The sequence below is a fragment of the Melanerpes formicivorus genome, unplaced genomic scaffold (genome assembly GCF_026170545.1).
Source record: "Melanerpes formicivorus ecotype bairdi unplaced genomic scaffold, bMelFor1.0.p_v2 SCAF_10, whole genome shotgun sequence".
NCBI lineage: Eukaryota > Metazoa > Chordata > Aves > Piciformes > Picidae > Melanerpes > Melanerpes formicivorus.
Genome location: NW_027142362.1, coordinates 13,154,665 through 13,178,868, shown reverse-complemented (window position 1 = coordinate 13,178,868; position 24,204 = coordinate 13,154,665). Strand labels below are relative to the sequence as shown.

At 39.8% G+C, this 24,204-nt stretch overlaps 2 protein-coding genes and 1 long non-coding RNA gene across 6 annotated transcripts in view; 2 read left to right on the top strand and 1 right to left on the bottom strand.

Moving 5' to 3' along the window:
- Positions 1–606: 606 nt before the first annotated feature.
- CTXN2 (cortexin 2) lies at positions 607–6,197 on the top strand. 2 transcript variants are annotated; one of them, XM_068143789.1, is made up of 3 exons: positions 607–898; positions 3,684–3,739; positions 5,287–6,197. In XM_068143789.1, exon 3 carries the CDS (start codon positions 5,341–5,343, stop codon positions 5,587–5,589), a length of 249 nt encoding a protein of 82 aa, XP_067999890.1. In that variant the 5' UTR covers positions 607–898; positions 3,684–3,739; positions 5,287–5,340; the 3' UTR covers positions 5,590–6,197. The 2 variants fall into 2 exon arrangements, with proteins under 2 accessions (XP_067999890.1, XP_067999888.1); XM_068143787.1 differs by lacking the exon at positions 3,684–3,739.
- On the bottom strand, positions 2,280–9,892 carry LOC137443791 (uncharacterized). The gene is made up of 4 exons (XR_010987983.1): positions 9,777–9,892; positions 6,183–6,311; positions 3,200–4,498; positions 2,280–2,688 (listed from the first exon to the last, which is right to left on the bottom strand). It is a non-coding gene; the product is annotated as an uncharacterized lncRNA (long non-coding RNA).
- The window catches only part of SLC12A1 (solute carrier family 12 member 1), a 49,788-nt gene continuing 33,733 nt past the window's right edge, over positions 8,150–24,204 (top strand). The window contains exons 1-5 of one of the 3 annotated variants that reach the window (XM_068143785.1): positions 8,150–8,218; positions 12,170–12,767; positions 18,024–18,158; positions 18,368–18,443; positions 23,056–23,151. In XM_068143785.1, coding sequence (XP_067999886.1) covers positions 12,357–12,767; positions 18,024–18,158; positions 18,368–18,443; positions 23,056–23,151 — 718 coding nt within the window. In that variant the 5' untranslated portion in view covers positions 8,150–8,218; positions 12,170–12,356. Of the gene's footprint in view, positions 8,219–8,253; positions 8,375–12,169; positions 12,768–18,023; positions 18,159–18,367; positions 18,444–23,055; positions 23,152–23,767; positions 23,864–24,204 lie in introns of those variants that run through there. The other 2 variants (XM_068143786.1, XM_068143784.1) reach the window with 2 other exon arrangements.

The window sequence follows — 24,204 nt, the reverse complement described above, 5'->3', positions numbered from 1 at the left end:
AAACAGATTTGCTGTTTATTAGTGCAGTACACAGATCCAGCTTTGGGAAAAGAAATCCTCTTTCCTTATCCACTTTAAAACACCTGCTGTTGTGGCAAATGGAAGCCTCTCGAGTATACAGCCATAATCAGGTAAACACAGGTAGTGAAAGCATAGACGTGTGATCTCGCTTCTGCTGCAGCAGCAGCTCCCACCCATGTCACCATTCCTTTACGCTATAATCTTTGTTACTGTTAGGGCTGCCGACAGGAGCCGAGGCCACGCCGCAGGTGCAACCTAAGAGGCTTTTGGCTCATCACGCAACGCAGCTCAGCATCAGTGTAAAATTGTGCTCGCTGACTGCACGCTGCCCGTTTCTCGGCGACCGGAATGGCCCCGCTCCACCGAGCGCGGCTCCACAGGTCTCGCTCTCGGGCGGCCGGCTCCAGGAGGGCGGTAGCCCCTCCCGTGGCGACCAGCCGGTCTTTGTGGCCCCGGCACCCGGCCTGGGCTGCGGGAGAACAGGAGGAGGAAGCTCCCTGCAGCCGGCCTTTACCGATGCGCCGCACGTACTGTTTTGCAGGAAGTTTCCACGCTGCTCGGTTTAATCCGCGCACAGGGGGGCTGAGAGGAGCGCGGCTGGAGAGCGGTGGAAAGGGGCGGGCGGGGAAGAGGAGGCGGTAGCAAGAGCGGTCGTGTTTAATTTTTTAATGAGGGCAGTTTGAGAATCTCCTGGAGGGGTCGCATCGCCAGGCGGCGAGGGGAGCCCGGGGGAGCAGTCTCCGCCGCCCGGGACCGAAGCCGGGCGAGCCGTCGGGGCTCCAGCCCGGGCGAACCGGGATAGGCAGCGAAGCGGGCCCGGAGCCGCGGAAAGGTCCGCGCTCCGCCACCATGGGCAGCGCGGGCGCGGAGGAGAAGGGTTTGTAGCGCGGGCAGCGCGGCGGGCTGGGGAGGGGGACCTGACCTTGCGGCACTGCCCGGACGGGCAGGAGGCACACAGCTGGGTGAGGGGGCCAGCGGGAGAACGGTCGAAGGCATAAAGATGCCCTCCCGGGGAAGTGGGGCCGGTGGCAATGCGGGCTGTGCTTCCAGCCCTTCAGCAACAATTGCTCTGCAGGTGCTCGGTGTCTCGCAGCCGCCATCCGCGGGGAAGCAGCAGCGCTTCTCCACGCTCACAAGTTAGGGATGTTGCTATGACCGCTTTATTGCCGTGCCGCTCTGTACTATCCGAATCTAGACTACAGATACGAATTCGTAGCACGGGAGCTTTTGTCCACTAAGACTCTAGGCGTGTATAGTTACTGCATTGTTTGTCTGAAGGCTGGAAGTGCCACTGCCTGGCTGCCGCTCCTTTGCAGGGGAATGCTTTTTGAGGGGGGAAATTGTTGCCTGCAACCCGAATTACCTTGCTGCAAAACATGCCTGTTTTGGTGAGGTTTTGCTCTCCTTGCAGAACAGTAAGCCATGCCTTCATTTGCTGGACATACCTATCTTGGCCCTCCTAGCTTTACACTTTTGTGTGTTGTCTCAGAAACCTCACCCTGAAGAGAGAGTCTTTTCCCCAGCAATTTAGAGAATACAGGCTTGCAGTGTGCACATGAGCATTAGAGGTTGGCTGTGTGGTCACCGAGCTTTTACTGCAGCATTTCTGGCCACGTGTTAACTTGGATAACTTGGACCCTTTGAAGAATTTCAGATTAATGCTGAATTTTAGCAATGGTGAAGACTTAATGAGATAATGATTTAACCTTAACACCCCCTCCTACACCCAATTCTTATGATAGTGTTCCTGGAATACAGTTCAGTTTACTTGACCAGCTGACCAGCAAATGGGAGGTTCTGAAACTCCCAGAGGATGCCCATTTATATCCCTAGCCATACCAACACCTTTTCAAGTCAAGGTTGCTGTCACTCAAACACAAACCCAGGACTGAAAATATTTGAAGTATCTTCGGAATGACCAGACCTGTGAACCAGCAGCTGGGCTGCAGACATCCAAAAGGAGAACAGATGGCCACTGATAAAGTCCATTTTGTTACACGCCATCATTTATGAAGTGAGTTTTCAGGGACCTGAGGCTTAATCATGCCCCGACAATGAATGCTCCCAGCTTGAGCAGACATAAAAGGTGCTCGTTTCCAGCACTGAGCCATTACAGAAAAACCCAAACCAACACCATCAACAAAACCATCAACAAAAACTGTAAGGGGGTTCTGTGAGGGAAGGACTGAAACCCATAATGCAAGGAAAAGTCATTATGTAACACTTACTGGATACTTTTTAATCCTCTCACTGTCTCTGAAAACATGAGTGTTAACACAAGGTCTGGAAAAAGTGACACACGAACAATCAAAAGGCCTGGCTGGGATCTTCACACCAAAAACTGCTAGAGTTGCGCTGGTGATGCTACTAGAATAAGAATACCAGTGTCTGTCTTCCAGCTGCCTCACAATACTTAGCACCCATGCTGTCCTACTTCACCCTCCGTAGGTTCAGCCACCACCCCCAGCTTATACCTCTCTTCTTACCTCAGTGGTCTGTGTGCTAAGCATTTTTCTCATTGCTATTTTGTCTAGGACTCGCATTGTTTCTTTTGGCCTCACAAGGGCCTCCAATGGCCTTTTATTTCACAGCAGGACATTAAGGATCCTTTCTTTATGCCAGTATTTCTATATGGGCAGCTATTCAAATGATGAGTAGAGTCTTGACCTACAAGGAAATAAAAAGGTTGAGAGAGATCAGTCTGAGGCCAGCTCCTACAAAATGACTCTGCAGATTCTAACTGATAATAATGCCTGTCTCCATCATACTGCTCTGAAAATTATCTTCAAGGTTTTTTTGATCCAGGCCACATTAATTAGTATTCACAATCTTCTGACTCATGACTTGACATGTAGACTAGAGCAAAAGAGGGGATATCTGACTAACCAGGAAAGGACATCTAACCTGTGTGGAGCACTGAAATGTGAAAGCAATAAAAAAGCATTCAAGGTCAGTCTAATTACCACAGTTTTGGTAATATGTAATTAGAACAAAATGTTCTGTGAACTTTAAGGTTTCAATTATAATCTCTGTAATTCAGGACAGGGAAGAGAACACCACAAAGCTGCATATTAGTTTTCCAGTACCAAGTGCCCCACAAGCAAAATGCCTGCTGTTTTCTCTTGCAGCTGTTCAGCCAAACTCTTGCCAAATATAGACTAAAATACCAATTTCCTACCTCTCCATGTTTCAGCATCAGTCAGGCTTTGCACATTGATCTGTCCTATAATGTCTCCTGACAAACACATAATGTACAAACAGATCCCTCTAATTCCAGTGTGTAACCTGCAAAATCCGTAAGGCTGGAAGTCATATTCATGGAATATAGATCTCTGCAGTGAAGAAATACTGCCTTAGACAAATACTTCTCTGGACTCACCTGAAATGCAGTGCTCTCCGTCACCAACCTATCTGTAAAATTTCTCTCCATGTCTTTCAAGTTTCTATCCTTTTGGGTCTGGCTTTCCCAAGTAGTGTTTATATATCATTCTCCTGTCTACATACCGCTCTTTTGTATAAGCCTTCAATTGAATTTTTATTACCCAGTGTTCTAGGACTTTTGGAAGGTAATTTTTTTTTCCTTGACTGGCTCTTGTTCAAATCAACTATTTTTTCACATAAATTTGTGATATTGAACTTCCTGTGATTTTTTTTTTCTACAGAAGGTCAAACTTAATAGAAAAATTGGAAGTATGCCCAATGAAAATCCATACAGCAGGTGGGATTTATCTATGATATATTTTCAGAAAATAAATATTGACTGGTGTTGACATTACTACTAATTCCCATAGGCTATATCTGGATCGCTTTTCGTCCAACTTAACAGGAGTTAAAACAGCATGACCCAAACAGCAGAATATTATTCAAAACAAGGAAGGCTGTCATATACAGATCTGTAGAGCGTTGGGTTTTACACTCTGGCAAATGTGTAAAGACTGTAATATAGGAAACCTTTTTTTTTTAACGCCTAATGCTGAGGGTTATTGCAAAAAGAAAAAGACTTGTGCGTTGCCATTTTACTCCTTGTTTCAAAATTGCCATTCTTTAGGATAATACTAGAAAACCCCACAAATTCAGCAGTTAGAAAGGAGACATCAAACAAAATTAAAGTTCGGTACATTTCTGTCTTCTCAGGAATACCAAGTCTTATTTTTACTTTTTCTATTATTAATTGTAGGCTGACTCAGGTTATGGCCACTTTCAGCCATGATTATAGTACAAAACAGAGATACTGGAGTTCTCTTTACACTGACTAGCAGTGCCAGGTAGCTGAAGCAGTGTAGTCATGGCAGCACAGAGCTCTGGCCTAATTACTCTGCCACAAAATAAATGGATACTGGGAATTCCGTGTCCCCCTGAGGTGTTTTAGTTAAATAGGTGTTAACACAGCCAGAAACCTTCAAGCTCCAACCTTAGAATAAAAACACCTTTGTCCTTTGGCACTTCTGATGTCCCATCCTTCCAATTCTCCTGCTGTCTAGAGACAAAAAAAAGAGATGTGATTTCAGTATCTGATGGAAACTTTAAAATAAAGCAACCCCCAGCTAAGATCTATACATAAGATCTCCTTGAAAAGACAAAAATAAATCTCTCCTGGCTGGAAACACACACAGCTCTTCTGGTGGCAGTGGCAGGGTGGAAATGATCAAGCATCCTGCCTCTACAGGACACGCATCAGGGTCAGTCTTCTGAGTTCCATGAAAAGCATGTTTAAACCTGGTATTTTCTATGCCTGTAAGAATGTCAGGATATGTGTGTGTTTAATGGGGAATACCAAGGAGAAGAAACAAATTAAAGCAAAATTTAGGGGAAAGGAATTGAATTGTGTTACCACTTCTACCAATCTTTCCACATATGAGTGGATGTGATTAGAGGAAGCTAAAGGGGCAGTTTCACCAAGAAGCCATTTCAGAAAACATACAGCTTTCTCCAGGTGGAGGCCTTGGTGAGCACTGCCAAATCAAAACGTGTAGGCTTGTGCCCAGTTTGACAAACCTGTTTGCAACAGCCATGTGTTGAAATTGCTTTGTTTTGAGGAGACAGAAAGCCAGAATAATGTGAATTTGCTGTCTCCAAACAGATGCCAGTAAATGCATGGTGTGTAGAGGCTGAAAGTTGCAATCATATCACATTAATTTAAATTTGAATAAACAACAGGATACTACTAAAATCCAAGCTGGTTTTCAATTTCAAATGTTCATATACTACAGCTCAGATACACACCCCATTTAGACCTAACCAAACCAATTCTGTTTTTCTATTCAGGCAAAGAAGCAACAGAGGTGAAAAGCCCCCAGAGTCACCAGGATGTGATGCCCAATGATGAGCAGTAATTACTGCAGCAACACTTCAGTCAGCATGAGTGTCAACGAAGTGTCTGCCTTCCATCTGACTTTAGAGCAAAAAACTGGCTTTGCCTTTGTGGGGATTTTGTGTGTTTTCTTGGGACTTCTGATTATCAGATGTTTCAAAATCTTGCTAGACCCCTACAGTAGTATGCCTTCTTCTACATGGGAAGATGAAGTTGAGGGGCTGGATAAAGGAACATTTGAGTATGCTCTTGCATGAAAACTCACAGAATATCCTGCCTTAAACTTAATGTTGATTTCATTTTGGAAACCAACTGTTACAACATTTGTTATACATACCTGCATTTTGGACACATGTTGGTGGCATCCATTTTGTTAAATAAATATTTGTTGCAAATTCAAAAGGCACTTTGTGTTGCTTTTATTTGAGGAACAGTGGAATGCCAGATAAGAAAGAGTTAACAGCAAAGAAATACTACAAGAAACAAGTCACTAAGAAAGTCATCATGGCCAAAAACTGCTTTAAGAATCAGATGATACTTCTTCAGAGGAAAATCTCCTTTCTACTCTGTGTCATGACAGGTTGGGGAGAAAGGCAAAGGACAAAAGACAGGCTCATGAATGGTGAATACTTTCATGGTAACTCCATTCCCTGGTCATTGATACAATTTTCTGGATCTTAAGAGACTGTGCTTGTACATTAAGAATCCAGAAGGGGTGGACAACAAATGGTTGTGGCTCAGAGGAGGTGAGAGTCCATGTTGCTGAGATGAGGAACAAGGGCGAGTCCACACACACCCAATAATAAAGAACCAATGGGAAAGCTGAAGATCACATCAATCACTAACTCACCTCTCACCTTCCAAGATAAGCAGATGCTGTACTACTGACCGTTTATAAGGAAAGTGTACGTTGTTTCACCTATGTGACACCTGATGTGGTCCTCCACAAACAGTGTGTAGCTTGTATGAGAGGATTTTTCTGATAAGAAGGAAAACCAGCATCATTGAGGAAATTTTTGATTCTACAAATATTCAGCAATACGAAACACACTACCTGCCCAGAACTCCACCATGAATCAATGCCACCACAGTCCTAGTCCACTACTGCCTTTCATGTTATTAAAAAAAATTAAGGCAAAAGAGAAGAAGTGAATGCTAAGTAACTAATCCTACAGTCTGGCACAACTGGCCAAGATATGCCAATCTTTTACTCCACAAGGTTACAGAAGATGACTCAGTTTAAACCCGAAACTTAAACTGTCTGGTTAACAGCTCCCTGCAGCAATTACACCAGCTTGACAAGGCCAAAGCAGAGATAATCCCTTTTGAGGGCTGGGTACAAATGGGTATGCCACATGACTGTCACAGCTATGAGCTGACTGAAGGTCTCTGTACTCTCCAGCCCCTTTCCACAGCTGGTTCTGTCTGCGCTCCTACAACTGTACATAGTGTATAATCTGGACTGTCAAGCTGAAGAATTGGTCATAGGAGATCCTATCAAGGCAGATCTGAGAGTGAAAGCAGAGACTCAAATCTGGGGATTCAAGGTCACCTTCATACACACAGCTGTTTAGCAAGTGTGACAGTACTTGAGAGAAATTCCATTCAGTTTTTAGCAAGGTTGGCATTAGAATTTTAAGCACTGTCACTTTTACTGAACAGCTCTGTTTGCAATGAGGAGTGAAGACAAGGAGAACAGTTCCAGCAGTTGGTTTCTTCTGCATGCATTCTGAAAAATACAGTGTCCCTTGAGCCCTGTTTACTGGGCAGAGGCAGTGGACAGAACAGCAGACATCCAGTGCTGTTTGGAACAGCTGATTGTACAGGGAAGGACATGAATCTCTTGTCTGGTGAATGTAAGAGGAACAGCCAACAGTAACCCATATTGGTCCATTTGAATCATAAAATGCAAACACTTTTGTGAATCAGATTCTGCAAAAGAAAAAATGCCAGAGGTTCAGTATGTTGCATTTATCCTAGTTAATTTATACACAAAATCAAAGGCAGATATCAGTACACTGATTCATGTGATCTGTTACTGCCAGGTAGGATCATCCACTGCAGAGACCTGACAGTGCTATTCTTTTTACATGCACCTAATCAGTGCAGCTGAGCTCTGTGCTGTCAGGTTAGAGTGCTGAAGGTACTTAGGTTATCTAAGTATAGTTCAGTTATCTCTAAACTACACAGCAAACATGCCCAAAGAACACTAATACTGTTTTATTACTTTTCTTCTTGATGCAATCTATTGCTGGAAGCAATTATTAAGTTCTCTTATGATCACAAAGCTTCATCATTTCCTGCTCACCCTCTGCACCCCCAGAAAGAATACACAGAGCATACATTTTCAAAGGTTTTCCTTAAATATAGAGTAACTCCCAGAACGGGGTTAGGAGCAAATGGTTCAAAAACGTGTAGGGGACAAGGGGACCCATCAATGACTGATCCTGCTGACTTCACTGGAATATCTTCTATATGAAACGTGCTGAGCAGAAGCCTGAACTCTTATTATCTCCAGTACTATACATGCAGAACTCAAAAATAGTGAGATCATGGTCTGTGCACAGAATCAGGCACAGCTCGGAGGAAAATGGAGATAACAAAAGTATTTTCAGCCCCCCCTTAGAAATTTTGCAATACCATAAAGCCAGTAATTGTAATGGATAGGTGCATTTGCTGGTTAATAGTTAACAAGTTAGAATACCTCTCTAAATCACCATCTAGAAATGTTTTGAAAGAGAGGGATTGGATGATCTATTCAGTATATTAAGCAGGAGAAAAATCTGGCCAATAAGGCAGAGTCTGTAATGCCCCAAAGAGAGGGACTCACTCTATGCTTGAATAAAAGAGGCAGACTCTCCTTCCCTAAAAACACAGGATTGACTGGTAAGTTAAATCATCCTGAATAAGGTAAACTTGATTATTTGTGGGTAATGCTAGAATGCTAAACACAAAATTAATGGCAAATAGCAAATAATAGTTGAGAGACCTCTGGAAATACACTGTGAAAATCAAAGTATTGTTTTCAAGAACAGCAGAAAGGTAAGAGACTTTTCTTTTACTAGCAAAAGAGTAATATTATGAAAATAAATCACTGAAATTACAGAATCATTTTACTCATTGTCATCATCAGTCATGGAGATGGAAACAAACCTAGTTTCATTGACCTTAATGACAGAAGATTTGTTCTTGCTCCTTCATGCTTGAAGATTAGACGCTTCATTACAACTTTAAAAGGCTAAGAGAAGCGGAATACTATCAATGATCAGAAATGAGTAGTAGTGATAATAATATTGACCATCCAAGCCCAGTGGAAGTAAACTAAACTAAATATATGTATCGTGTTGCTGTGAGGCTTACAAAACATTAAGCATGAAAACCAATATAAATGAGGGGATTATAAAGTGGTTATCAGAGCAGAGCGGTGACAGCAGAATATTATCTATAGCTGATGGAAGAAGTGAGAAAATATGCTTTAACTATACCTCACACTGAAGATGGAGGACATTTGATTATCAGTTCTTAAAATGATAATTTTTATATGTGATTTTGGAGAAAATGTATATTGCTGAGGTATAAATACTGATGCAGCATTTCATCTTTCAGTGCCAAAGGGACAAATGCATTTCACAAAATGACTAGGAAATTTAAATTGGAAAAAAAAAAATCTCTGGAGGTCATGTAGTCCAACCTCTTGTGAAAGCACTCAGCTTTAAAAAAAAAAAAAAAAAGAAGCTTCTAATTGGTTTATTTACACAGAGTCTTAGTTCATATATTCCTTCATAGAGACATAATTTGTTTCTCAAACTTTCTGAGTTTATTCTGCACTTGAAGAGTTTCAGTGGCTAAGCGTGCTCTGTTTTAGTCAGTTTGAACAGATCTGGATTCCTACTGAATTATGCAGATGTAAATAATCACACTCCTTTATCATACCTAAAAGTTATGTTTCAAGATATTTGGATTGCCATTGTTTCAGTAGCTACTTTTAGGGCCAGCTGAGCAATCCTGTAAATAGCTGCAAGGGTCCTACACACACTAAAGGCCTTAAATATAAGTATCCCTTTTGGTTTGGGTTTTTTTACTTGCTTGCTTAGTTTTTTTCAAGGGATCAGTATGGGAAAGTGGAGGTGAGAACATACTGTACAGCTGTCATATGTTTACATTTCTATGGGCTGCCACTCAGAGGGACCTAGACAGGCTGGAGGAACAGAACAGCAAGGAATATCATGACATTTAGCAAGGACAAATGCAAATCCTGTACCTCAGACAGACTAAACCCCTGCACCATATAGGGAGAAACTCTTTTGGAAGGGGGCTGGTGAGCAGCAGGCTGCAGAGCAGTCAGCATCACGGCCTGGGAGAAATGAAGGTGAACAATGCCCTGGTGTTAACAGGACCTTAGCCCCTAGATCAAGCAAAGCAATCATTCTCCTCTAGCACTTACCAGCCTGTACGTGGAACCCAGTTTCCATCTACCTGTCCCCCTGCCACCTGGCCATGTAAGCAAGAGGTTGATGAATTTAATTTATGTCTGATGGAGGGCCACCAAGATGGTCAGAGTTAGGAGCACTGGCCCTACAAGGAAATGGGAGATATTAGGGGAACCTAAGCAGCCTCTTGATGTAAGTAGGTTACTGACATGGCAGAACCATACTGTTTACTAGAGGTGCATAGAAGTAGAGTGAGAGTAGATACTCTTAGAGTGACACATCAAAGTTTCCTCCTGGAATATACAGGAAAAACAAAGTAACTAAACAAACAAAACCCACTTTGAGAGCAATAAAGCATTAGAACAGGCTGGCAAGGTCAGTTTTAGACTCTGTCCTTGGGGGATGTTGATACTACTAGTAATAGCCCTAAGTAACCTTATTTACACTCAGTGATCCCTCTGCTTTGAGTAGGAGGCTGGACTAGATAAGCTCCTAATGTCCCTTCCAACCTGCATGATTCTGTGACTTGCTACTTCTTTGAAATATTTTTAAATGGTGTTTTGAGTGTACAAAGGTAAAATTGAATGTAAAAATCTATGAACTTTACAATGCCTAGGACTGCTATTAATAGTTCTGAATAATTACTATTACATAGACATTTATTTCCTCTGTTATAATTTAGGAAACTCAATGCTGGGTTTGGATGTTGTCTATTTATTCCTCCATATTACACTGATTTTATTCACATAAGAAATGAACAATTTGCTGTATCTTAATTGCCTGGTCATAAATTGTCACCATACTAGAACTACTGAAAACTCAAAGCCTAGCTTTTGTAGTTAATTTAAAAAATACACATAGTATCATAATATTTAAGTGCAACATAAACTTCATGGAATCTTGTATTACTTCCCTTGTACTGCCTACACTCTCACTGACTTCAATCAAACACTGCCTTATTAAAAGGAATACTATATTTGAAAATCAATTTTAGAGACTCAGGATCTGGTCCAAAGCCCATTTTATGTCACAAATCCTGATTTAGGGTCTTGCTGACTGTGCCAGCTTGTCACAAATGAGTGATTTAGATCACTTACAGAATCACCACAGGTACTAGTAAAAGTGGTTTTAATGTGGTGTTGTAAAAGTGTGACTTACTGGAGTTTGATGCCAAGGTTCACTGTATTACCGTACAGCACCACCTTTTGAACAATGACTCAAAATTACCATGGCACAAATCAAAGTTATCAAGACAAAATCATACTTGCCATATTACAAGGTTATGCATGATATTGATTGGTTACTTACCAAAGAGCTGCTGTTGGTAAAAGGTGTTTCTGCCTCAAGGAGCAATCTTGAGCAGCATGTCAGCTCAAGTGGAGTTTATGGCCATGCAGACAAGTTTCTTAGCCAGCAGACCTCAAAGAAGTCATTTAGGCTACATACCTACGGAATAAAGTGGCTTGTAGTTGAATCACGTGCAATGGTATACATGATACTCATAGTACCCACAACTCAGTTTAGGAAGGATGTTGACTTGCTGGAACGAGTCCAAAGAAGAGCAACAAAGCTGGTGAGGGGTTTGGAACACAAGCTCTATGAGGAGAGGCTGAGGGAGCTGGGGTTGCTCAGCCTGGAGAAGAGAAGACTCAGGGGTGACCTTATCACTCTCTACAACTACCTGAAGGGAGGTTGTAGACAGGCTGATGATGGTCTCTTCTCCCAGGCACCCAGTACCAGAACAAGAGGACACAGTCTCAGGCTGCGTCAGGGGAGGTTCAGGTTGGATGTTAGGAAGAAGTTCTATACAGAAAGAGTAATTGTGCTATGGAATGGGCTGCCTGGGGAGGTGGTGGAGTCGCCGTCATTGAAGGTGTTCAGAAGGAGACTTGATGGGGTGCTTGGTGCCATGGGTTAGCTGTTTGGGTGGGGTGGATTGGTTGATGGGTTGGACACGATGATCTTGAAGGTCTCTTCCAACCTGGTTTGGTTTATTCTAATAAAGGTTATTCTAACTTAATTTCTTCCTTGCAAAAGCATTGGAAAAACCATTATTCATAGGTTAATTGCACGAAGGGTGTCCCAAGATCATATGTGTTGATGGTCACTGTTTCTCTGCTCCTTGGTGGTTTTCCAGAGAATAGAATGAAACTAGGAGAGTTCTTGGCCCCCTTGCAGCTTAGGCCTGTACCACACCACCATTAGTTTGGTTAAGGGGTCAAGCATATATCAGTCACAGAAGGAAACATCCCCACAAACTCAGTCTGTCTCAACTATTTTTCTACTACACAAGTCACAGGATGACAGTCTCATGGATGTTCAGTGAGGCAGGGGAGAGCTTATGGTACAAAATTTATCAAACCATGGAAGTTAATAGAAATGTTTTCATTTATTTATTTAATGGCAGAAGCACAGTGGACAACGATAGGAAGACTGCTTAGAGACTTCAAGAAAAACTTCTCAGAACTTTGCTACTCAGAGAACAAAGATTTCATATGCAACAACACTAAGCCCTTCGCTGTAGCCACAACTGCCTTGCTGCAGCCACAGAAGAAGTTGCCAGATCCTGACCTAAGTCTGTAGCATCCCTGAAGATGTCAATGAATAATCCACCAAATGTGTTCTTGGATCCAAACGCAAACCGGTTTCAAGTTAACATAATTAATGAAAGTCAAGACAACACCGAAACATCCCAAGAGGAAGTGGGCTCTGACCCACCACATTATGAAGAAACATCTTTTACTGATGAAGCACATAACAGACTGAGAATCAGTTACAGACCAGGAAAGCGAGAATTATATGACAATTTCCTTCAAAATGGGGAGAAAACAGAAGCTAGTTTACATCCCTACGATACGCACACTAAAATGTATTATCTACAGACTTTTGGCCATAACACAGTGGACCCAGTTCCCAAAATTGATTACTATAGAAACACTGGCAGCGTCAGTGGGAATAAGCTCAACAGACCAAGCTTATTAGAAATTCATGAACAACTGGCAAAGGTAAGTGGAGAGGAAAGACACAAATTTTCTCTATTCCATTTCCAGGCTGTTAATTCTGTTTATTAATATGAGAAAGTCCTTAAATTCATGAACCTTGCCCAAGAGAAAAAGTATAAGTAATCACCATACTTCCTTTGGTAGCTGCAGTATATTTTCTCCCCCGTACCCTACTCAAAGCAAATGTTTTTATTAAAAGGTGATAGTAATGTACTTGATTAGCAGAAAAATACAGCTTAATCTTGTCCTAAAATTACAGAACTACTAAATCTCTTCTGTTTCACTTCAGAGTTAGGATAGCACATGATGAATATGAACTCATAATTTACCCACGCTAGACAATTCACACATTTTAAATTTGAAACTAACATCAATGCATAACTAAGTTTCACTGATTCTTCTGTTGTATTTATTTTTATACATACAAGTATTTTAAAAAGCATTATATGTAATAAATGCAATTTCAACTAATCAAAACCCCAAAGCACTACCTGTTTATTGCTGTAGCAAACCATTCAAACTACAAGAAAGAACCCAGGTGCTGAGGTTAAAAGTGTTTGCTCAGAAAAGGTCTAGCAAATCAAGTTTTCAGGTACTGACTCAGTGAATTAATTTAGGCTTTCCTGCTCATTATACCAATGAATTTGGAGAGAATCTGAAGAGACTCTTGAATTACTACATAGAAATCATTTATGGAGGAGCAATTTGGCTAAATTCCTCCTAATCCATCACATAGAAGAGCTGTTTAGGACTTTGCTCACGTAATAGATGGGACTATATCCATGTAAAACACACAGAGAGAGCTACTGAACCAGATACAACTGGCTAGCATGCCTTTGAAAGATTTTCTAGGGCTGTTTGTTCTCTTCCTTTCTGAGTGGACCTACTTTTGGTTAACACAGAGTAGTTTACTATCGATACATATGACCAATGGATTTTATGGAAAAAGTTTCCCCTTAGCAGACTCTTCCCATTTCCTCCATTATTTTTTTTTGCACATATGCACTACAGTAAGCACACTCTAAACTTCATCAAGCAAGAATTTTGTAAGTTGATAATATTGTCTCAAATACCAGATTTTCACTAACTTTGCCTTACATAGGCAGCTAGGCCTATTAAGGCTTGATTTCCCTACGTGTAAGAATCACTGCCATGCAAAATAAATAGCTCAGAAATAGCTTGTAATGAGAGCTTCTGGGGACAAGAACAACCAGATTAAGCACTTTGCAACAGTTAAACTATTAAAAACCCTACTGCAAAACAGTGGAATATGATACTCTATTGACTGATTAAATGAGACTCTTCTTTACGCCACAATACCAAGTTCTCTGTAAAAAGCAAATGAGAGACACAGGATACATCTACTTACAGAATTAAAATCCAAACTTTTTTGATGTTCTTGATTGTGCACTTGTCAGGGCAAGTCTGCAAAGAGAGACATCACCCCTATAGTCAAATTCAGACTAACGGTGTCAATATGCAGCAAAACCCCCTACTTTTTTTTCCTGCATTGGGTAATAGTGGAGTGAGAATTCTCTAGAGAAAATGTGCTCCCCTCATGACTCCACTCAGTTTTACAGCTGAAGTTGAAATAATTTGTAAAAGCACCTGGGTTTTGTGTGTTAGGCTCATTCAAAACCCACTTCTCTGGGAATTCACCTGTCCTAAAGAAGATTAATATAAAAAAAACAGAAATCAAGCAAATAAATAGCCATTAGGAAATTAGGACCTGATTCTTTAGGATCTTATTAGATCAGCTTCCTAGTTTTGGCCTGATATTTCAAATAAGGTCTCCACAGACCAGCATAAAATGGCTTACACAGAAAGGAGAAACAGGTTACCTAGGTCATTATTTCCAAAAATGAATGCAAAGTGGATGTAAAAAAGGGAAGAACAGGAATCTGGTATCCACATTCATTTGTATAAACTGCTGCTCAAGTGACTAAACATATTTCCATGCCCAGACAAAGCTCTTACAGGAATAAGTTACTTCAGTAGTAGCCAGAGAGGAGAAAAACAGTGTACTGGTTTTGAACATAATGCTGAATGAACGTGTACCAAACATTAGCATATATTAAGGGTTTTCAGTTTTGACTGTTACAAGAAAAGCCATTTTTTCCTGCTGTTGCATCTCTCAATAGTTTGCTTATTTAAAACAAAATCAGCTCATTTTATTTAGCATGTGTAAGTGAAGATTAAAAAGAAAGCAGACTCCATCCCAGAATCAACTGAGGGGATTGCTAGGGAAAAGACTGTCATCTAACTTGGTAGTTCCCAGACCTTTTCCAATATCCACCTTACAAAAAGATAACCAAAAAGGGAATTTGATTATCTCTCAATATAGGAAGGTGAATGTCAGAAACAATGGGATTTTTGCTACACTGGCAACCCACTGTGCCCTTATGTTAGTTGGAGGCCTTGTCTGGAAGTCACTAACCACAGCACTGGAACAAACGACCTGCCATTAGCATGGCTGGAGTCTGTTCCTGCCTGTCCCATGGACTCACTTTGTGACCTTGGACAAATCACGTTGGTCTACAGTCTATTCTGAAGAATAAACACAAGGTCATTGAAGAGTAGTTTAGTACGGAAGAAAATCAAGATGGTATGAAAAGGCTGAGCTTCTATCAGGAGACACAAGCAGTATGGGCAGCCAGGTGGGGTGCCTATCCACCAGCCCTAGCCTGTAGCGGGCTCTCTAACCACCAGTAAGGAGGAGATTAGACACCCAATTAAGTGTCTACAGGGGTTAGAGTGATAGCAAAAAAAAAAAAAAAAGGCAGTTCTGGAGAAGATGCTTTATTTCTTTAACACTAAAATCTAGGTTTACCTCACCAGATTTCAAGACAATCTAACACCCGTCCCCCCTGGCATTTTGGAAACTCAAATTGTTGTCGACACCTCTCCTGTGAAAGCCCATTTCCAGGCTCTGATAAGAAGTGACAGATGTTTGACTTTAGATTACTAAACATCACATAAGCATTGCCATTGTGCTTTGATTCTGGGCTTTGCATCAGAAGATAAATATTAATATTTAATACACTTTTTTAATATGCAATTTTTAAAATGTCAGAATGTAAGGCAGGCTGAAAGGAACTTCAAATATCTGATTCCCACACTGCAGGAGTCAGATGTTTGTCATCTTTTAGCAAGACATGTCGGTGTTTGCATACATTAAGCCACAAATCACCAATTAAATCTGTAAAGAACAGTCTAAGTGCTATTTCACAGCTGATGGCTGGTGATTACTTAGGCTTAATATTTACCCTACATAAGAAATCATCTAACCTTTCTTCATCTTGGCTGTTCTCCACACTTGTTACAGAGAGTTGATGAGCTCATCATCTTTAGTCCCAGGAGAGACGAAGACTAAACTGTTCTGAAACAAGGAAAGGAAAATGTTTGGGGTTGGGTTTGTTTTTTGTTTGTTTGGTGATGGCTTTTTTTGTTAAATTAAACAAAAAAAAAAAAAAGAAAGAAAGAGGAAAAGAAGTTAACTTTTAATTTGGGTAGCTTTTCAAAACGTTCTGTCACTTTTAATTCTTTTAATTCCACATCCTTAATGCATGAGTGGTACAGGTAGAGCTGCTTGGTAAATAACAAATCATTCACTAAAGCGCAGCAATTTGAAACGCATTTATGGAAGGTTTAAGGCCATAATTTATGATAATGGCATTGAGAGCACATATTAATTCAAAGTACATAGGAAACAACTTGTTTCACGTACCAAGACAAACCTGTTGATTTTTTTTTTCAGTTGTTTTTTTCTTTGAAATTCTAAGTACTGTGGCAAAAAAAAAAAAAACAAACTCACATTTTTCTGCTAATCTTCCTTAATTCACTTTAATTTACTGTCATTTGAGCAAACACAGTCATTATTATTTTAGAGTACAAACTGTCAAAACTGTCTGGAGCTCACCGTCACAGGCTTTCAGTAGATCTTGAATGCCCATTTCACATGGGTCAAAGCACCATAGGCACCAAGTTTAACCCATGTTGAAATGGATAATTTCTCATTTGTGAGCACAATCCTGGATTTACTGTGTCAAAGGCATTCTACAACATTGCATCATAGTGGCTAGAGGCCCCATCAATGAGGGGGGAGTCCAAACATGAGCATAAGCATCATATACAGTTGTTTTTTACATCTGTTTGTTTTGCTTTCTTCAGCCGTAGAGAAAATACAGAAATAGCCTTGAAGCTTAAGCAAGAGGGAAAAAAACTCATAGGCTTAGCAGAATCACAGATGTTTCCCCTCCTTGACCTGTTTAGTTAATCTGGAAATATTTCAAACTCCCTCCAAACCATAACACCATCTTGACTCCTCTCCAGAAGTGACACATGCTCCTGCTTCTCTTGCACACTGTGGCAAGGTACATGGTCTTTTGTGAAGGCCTTTGCAGAGGACTGAGACAATACCTGGCAATAGTTAATTTAATACCAACTCTTCGCAAAACCAAAGTAGGAATTTTGGCTTTTTCTTTACAAAAAAGCAAAACGCAATGACAATGAGTATAAACCTCAGCACCATGACTAATTTCTATTCAAGCCACAAGAAGAATAGCATGGTCCTAAACTGCCTCAAAGATTCTGGGGCAGAAGAGCTGTAGAGACAAGATACAGATCTATGAATGTGGACAATACAAAATTCTGGGCTATTTATTCTGGTCACACCACAAACATGGCAACTCCTAATCTTATCTACTATGACTATACCAGAGGTGGTTAAACCATAGAAAAGATTATTCATTTACTGCATTATTTACTACATTTCACTGGTATTTCTCTGACTGTTTTCAGGAATGTGTTACCCATTTTCTGCTGCAACAACAGAAAACAGCAGAGTTCACCACATAGCTTTGCCATGTGGAACTCAACTAGTGAGCAATTATTCCTGTTTCTACATTTAGTGTTATTCATAAATTGTTGCAGCAGCAGGTAGAGGCTAACCATGAGACCCTCATTAAGTCAGATGCTCTACTAACACACCAACATAACATATATGTTGAATATAGTTCACAATAAAAACAAGCTAGTATGAGATAATAATGTTTTTATTCTGCTTAAGAGATTCTTTCATCTTTTCTCTCTCTTAGCAAACTCACCTGCTGATGCCAATGGTGAGCAGAATATTGCACTCTACTCCAGAGATAGTAAAACCTGATCTTCTGCAGAATTCCTTTATTCCATGTCTCTCTTATGCAGCCAGGTTTCCTCTGCTTGAGTAAAAATGCATTTGTTTTCTGTGTGATCCTTCAGAACATAGTTGTGAGCACTGGCTCAGTTGAGAGAGTGGCTAACGGAGAAGGCACCGCTGGAGATGAAACCACAGACAGTAAGGAAGAAGAAAGCAAGACAGGATTTGTCAAGTTTGGATGGGTGAAGGGTGTGCTGGTGAGAAACTTATCTGCATTTCTAATAAAATACAATAATCTTTAAGACAAGTTCTGCAACACTAATGTCTTTTAAGAAGTAAGAGAGAGGAAGACTTGAGGGAGATGTTTGGGGTGCTCTTTAACAGCCTGCAAATACATGCTGTCACCTGTCTGGTTGTTACCACTTTCAGTGTTGTACTAATGCAGTATATTTTGTTTAAAACCTAGGTAAGATGCATGCTTAATATTTGGGGTGTGATGCTTTTCATTCGGCTTTCCTGGATTGTAGGTCAAGCAGGAATTGGTATGTATCTTAATATCATTTTAAACAATGAAAGGAAAAGAGGATAAACTATATATGAGCATGATTAATATATAATCGGAGATGTGCATTTGCATATTGCACTAAATAATGTTTTCAAAAGCTTGCCAGTGCAAAAGATGTTAATCCTCCAAACTACTGGAATTTTCCAGACTCACAGCCAAATTACTGCTTAGAGGCATAGATCTGTTAACTGTGCATATGATCATCACATTTGAGTATTTCTAAGCTATAGTGAAATTTGTAGTTAGATCCTGTAACAGATGTAAACTTCATGACTCGGGCCAATTTCTATTATGTGTATACAGAGTTAACCTTTAAGAGTTCACACTTTGCTTATCTGTGAATCTCAAACCTTGTCACTACATATTAAAAACAACACTTCTTCACACTTCTCTGCAAAGATGAAAACAGAACTGGAAGGAGGTCTCATCAGGATTCTGTTATTTTTAGCTATTGCACAGCACTGGATGCTAATCTACTATGAAACACTAAGTTTTAAAAACTCTGCCATAGCTTTCACATACATTAACAAACCATACCTCACTGTGTGCTGTATCTTTGCTTCTTTATTGTGCAATTTAACTAATCTAAATCTGAGATCCCAGTCCCTGGGAGACTGGGCCCCAGGCCTCCATCCAGCATGCTGTTGAATAAAATCAAGAAAGTGCTCACAACACTGTAAGTCTCCAGTAACTAGAAGAGCAGCTGAGCAGGGTGCTGTGTATCAGTAGTTGTGTGGTACAACTTCCAAGTGCAAACTGTGGCGGCAGTGTAACTCTGTGTTTCATGATCGTACAAGCTAGAAATAACTGGAACCTAAACTTTGACCAGCATCCAGCTATCATTAAAAAAAAATATTAATATATCAATCCAAAGGGTGGATAGCAATTATTCCAGTTTGCATTGTCACAAAATGGAAATATTCAGTAGACATGATCTGGAGTCCAAAATTCTGGCCTCAGGGTATCCACCCTCCCGGTCTCAGTTAAACCTCAGTGCTCAAATTCAGATTGAATATAAATTTCATTTACTTCCTTGTTAATGGAAGTGAAACGAGACACTGAAACAAAACCTCTCCAAAATATCATGTGGTTGAAGTCTAATTTCCAGCAAAATATAGTAACTTCACAGAAGTTTCACTTGAGCAAGACTGCATTTTTATAAAGTGAAACAAATGAAATGCATATTAAGAAAACAAATCTAGCCAAATTTACAGACACACCAATAGAAAAATACAAGCCAAACCAACCAACCAAAAAACCCCACAACCAAGTAAAAACCACCCCAAGAAGAAAAGATCCATAATTAAGCGGAAGAACTTAACTACTTTTGCAGTGCTCCATGCATGGCTCTAGCACTGTGCCTGACAAAGGGGTGCTTGCTGATTTTATGATGCATACTAAATGAGAGCATTCAGCCCAAGGCACTCATAAGTATATGCCTTGCCATGAAAATTCTGCATCTTAATATTGCCAAGACTTTGCTCTAGGGTTTCATGCAAAATTAGTTTTTAAGGGCAGTTTAGTAACTTATTGAGATCATCAAGAAGTATTACTTTGTTTTGAGGTGTGAGAATAGCCATAGGCTAGAGTAATTCATTTTAGAACAACTTACTTAGCAGCCATATGCCTAGTTTTCAATCTAAACTTTAATCGGGTTTTAATATTAATTTGCACCAACATCAGTTACAGCCCTTCTGCTTTCACATTTAATTTCACCATTTTAATTCATTGATAAGCTAACTCTCTTTTCTTATGTTTTATTGCTCTGCTGTTGCTTTTTAAAACTGCATGCCTTACGTAAGGAGGTTAGTTTTACTTCTGAAAATGAGACATCAAATTCTATTTGAATAATTTCTCGGTGTATTTGCTGAATGTCTTATAAGCAACGAGCTTTAAGTCCCTAAACAAGCTGCTTAAGGAGACCAATGATAGAAGCTCATCATCACCAAGGCTCAGGGATTTCACTGGGTACTTCTACTAACATGGAAATTAAATGAGTCAGTTAAACCACCATCTGGGCACCATCCATATCCTCATTATTAGAGGGCCAAAGAGAAAAAACCCAATCATTTTCATACCTTGATAGGCTGTCTTGGGCAAAAGCTCTTGCAGGGTAAAACCAAATAACATTTCAACAAGGTTGTCTGTTCATCATCAGCTGGTGAAAAAGATATGGTATGGTCCTAGAAAGGTTCCAGGTCTAGAAACTAGCATGGTATTTTCACCCAACATTGGGAGACTCTACAAAACCTATATTTGTATCTATAGATGGAATGGCTAGCCAAAGGTAGGGAAAAACACTAAGCTTATGTTAACTGAATGTCTGGCCCCAAACATTATTATCTTACACTATATTATATTGCAATGGTGTTTTGGTTGAGTACCTTTATTTTATGTAATTTTTTTCTTAAATGTTAACATACTTACTTTTAATTAATATTAAAGCCTTCCCAAGCAGATATTATTAATTGAATTAGCAAAATAGTTGACTGTATTTATCATATATATGTTAACAACATGAATTGTGATATGCAGTAGAAAACCTGGGAAAATAAGAGTACATGCACTTACCAAATAATTTTGAAATTACTTTAAGAATCATGTGTCTCACTTATTCAACGTAAAAGTTAACAGCTGATTAAAAGTCATACTCAGCCACTTCTCAGACTTCAGATTTGCATGGTTTAACAATATTCTTCTGTATAATGGTAGGTGACCAAAAGGAATGACCATTTGGATTATTTTTTTTATAGAGACCTGCCTACAAATAGGTGCATGACCACTTACAATAAGGGTTCAGAAATCAGTGGGATAAACATGAGCTATTAGAGGCTCAAATGACTTTAAATACCCTCCATTATTTTACATCCAATTTATATCTCACACATTATATTGCTCTATCTCAAAGGACTGTGATAGCATCACTATAATTTCAAGTAGCAAAGAACATGCATTCAAGGATTGTGGGTCTATAATCATCCAGTATGAAGCAAAGTCAAGAATCCGATCTGGAAGCCAGAAGACGGAAACACAGCAGATAAATCAATATGTTTGTAGCACACCTAGATGGATGTCAGTTGCAGGATCCAAGTTTCAATTTGGATGAGCCCTGGTCAATAAGCATTGCTATAAGCAATGTATAATCTTCAGTTCCACACTGAAGACCTATGTACCTTACAGAAATAAGAGAGCATATGTGCTTGCAAGTTCAGACAAAACTAAGAACTGATGCAACGTTTAGCATCTAACTGTAATTATTTTCTCTTTTTTGTATTTCTTTCCTTCTTTCTCTCTTTTTTTTTTTTTTCCCTTTAATTTTTCATCCTCTCCTAGATACAGATGGGAATAGAAACAATAAAATTGAGAGAAAAAGCTCGTATTATTTCTTCACCTGTCTTGAAACAAGAAAGCATTCTAAAACTACAAAGCCAAGCTCTTCTTGGTAGTGTCAGAAAACATAACAGAATTCATAGCTGCAGTTGAAGCTTGGGAGGTCCAGTCTGTACACAAAGCAAAACTTTTTCACTGGGCAGGTAGTCTATCCCTGGATCATGTAGTTGAAAGAGGCCATGGTGGTTTTGAAGATCCAGCTAGCCAAATCCATGAGTGATTTAATCCTGTGTTAGCAATAGTTCTGCTATGATTGGAAGCTGAACTACAGACCTTCAGAAGTTACGTCCAACCAATGTTTCTCTGATTCTTGCTCATATATTAGGGCACTTCAAAATCATGCAGTTTCTAGTTTCTAGCATGGTTTCACAAAGTTAACAAAAACCTGACCATGTACCCAAAGACTGGAAACACACTCAGATTTCTGTCTTTCACAGTCTAAAACTCAGTTCACCTAGAACAAATCATCTATCATTGATCTTCAGACATTTGATTATTTCTGGTTAATTATCCAATTTTATTATAGCAGCTAAAACAAGAAAATATTCCAGCTTCTGTAAGATGATATATTGCAGGTCACCTGTTAAAGTAAATGGCATCTAAAAAAACCAGTATTTCCACCTTCAAATGTTTGTCTTGTATTGGAGAGAAACTATTTTTTGTAGGGAAAGAGTGAGATGAGAAGAGACTGGGGAAGCACAGCACTTGATAGCCTGGCAAGTAATGATAGAGAAGGCTTGCAGTGAGGTCTTGTCGCTCTTCCTGATAGACTCTGTCCTGGTGCATTATGAAACTATACAGTCTTTCTCTCATCAGTGTTTAACTAACCAATGAAAGACAGCAGCATTCTTACAAGAGCTCTGGTAAATGTGTCAATCTCTTCACTTGAACAGTCAGGGCATATATTAAAGGCAGATATAAGCAACCATGCCAAGGTGACATTTGTTTGCTCATTCCCTCCAGCCATTGAAAATCATGATAGGGTATTCCTATCAAAATCACTGCTTGCAGACTGATGGGAATAACTTACTACTGTGATGGGGACTCCTTAGAAATGTTCTGCCATCTGCAAGTGGTCAGCAAACCATCTTTGCAGTTTAGTTTTCTGATTCTGACCTGAAAATTCCATTTAAAAAAAATAATGATTCATGGGAATCATGGAACAGGAGTAAAATATTTTATCTTCTTATTACTGACAGGTCTTGGAGTAATCATAATTCTTCTCGCCACGATGGTAACCTCAATTACTGGGTTGTCAACTTCGGCAATAGCAACTAATGGGTTTGTCCGCGGAGGTAAACTCTTAGGGTTACTAGTGATTTCAAGCCCCAGAAGGTCTTTATGTTTTATTTTCATATGAGGCAAAGGAGAGGGACGGTTAACCAAATGGTACATCTGAAGAAACTGGCAGGTAACAATTCCAGCCACCTCTAATCACAATTGATGGCAACATTAAGTTGTCACTTCTAATAAATCCTAGTTTTCAGTTTGGTCCGTGAAGCACGTTTCAGAAGTTCCTGCCTACTGCTGAGCAAGGGATGGCTTCTGGCTTCAAGGAGTTCTTCTGTTACATTTCAGCAGGTCTTTCTTGTTCAGAACATTTCAGGTTGGACACCTTTGGACAAACTAAGCACAAGGCATCTCTTCCTCTCATTTTAAAGACTGCTGCAGATCAGTGGATATCTTCAATTTAACACCTTTATAAAGCTCCTTATATTTCAGCTAGTCCTTGGAAGATGAGTAAATTTTGCTGGAAAAGTGCACATCAGGTATTTCACGAAACAAAGTTTTAGTGCATTTCAGAGTCTTAATAAGCGGTCTGCTCTACCTTCTGTGGAAAATTGCAAGTTCTTACCCCGTCGTTTAAGCACAACAGGTATTTGAATATACATTCTTTTTTGGATCTTTCAGGTCTTGGAATCATAGTTATTGCTCTGAGTGTAGTAGTAACAACATTAACAGGTATCTCCATGTCTGCCATTTGCACTAATGGAGTAGTAAGAGGAGGTAAGTGAATACAATCTCATTAAAAATACAAAAATCAGCAGATTTGGATTAGAAAAAAATGGAATTGAGATAACTGTGAAGTAAGCAAAACAATGCCAAATAAATATATTTGGAATGGTCTCTCTAAACAGTTCAACAGTAAAGTAAAATGAATATAAACTTGAAGACTTCTTGTCAATAAATATTAAGTGCCAGTGAGATAAGATGAAATAACTAATTGACAAAGTAATATGCTCCATTTATGGTGATATATATTAAAAAAAAAGAAGATTGCAGATTCCCTGCATCACTGTGCAGGAGTTTTATCCATGTGTCACAGAAAATTAGCTTTTGTGCTAACA

What these genes read in the sequence shown, in the direction of transcription:
- CTXN2 (XM_068143787.1), top strand. Translation starts at nt 5,341, where the DNA reads ATGATGAGCAGTAATTACTGCAGCAACACTTCAGTCAGCATGAGTGTC.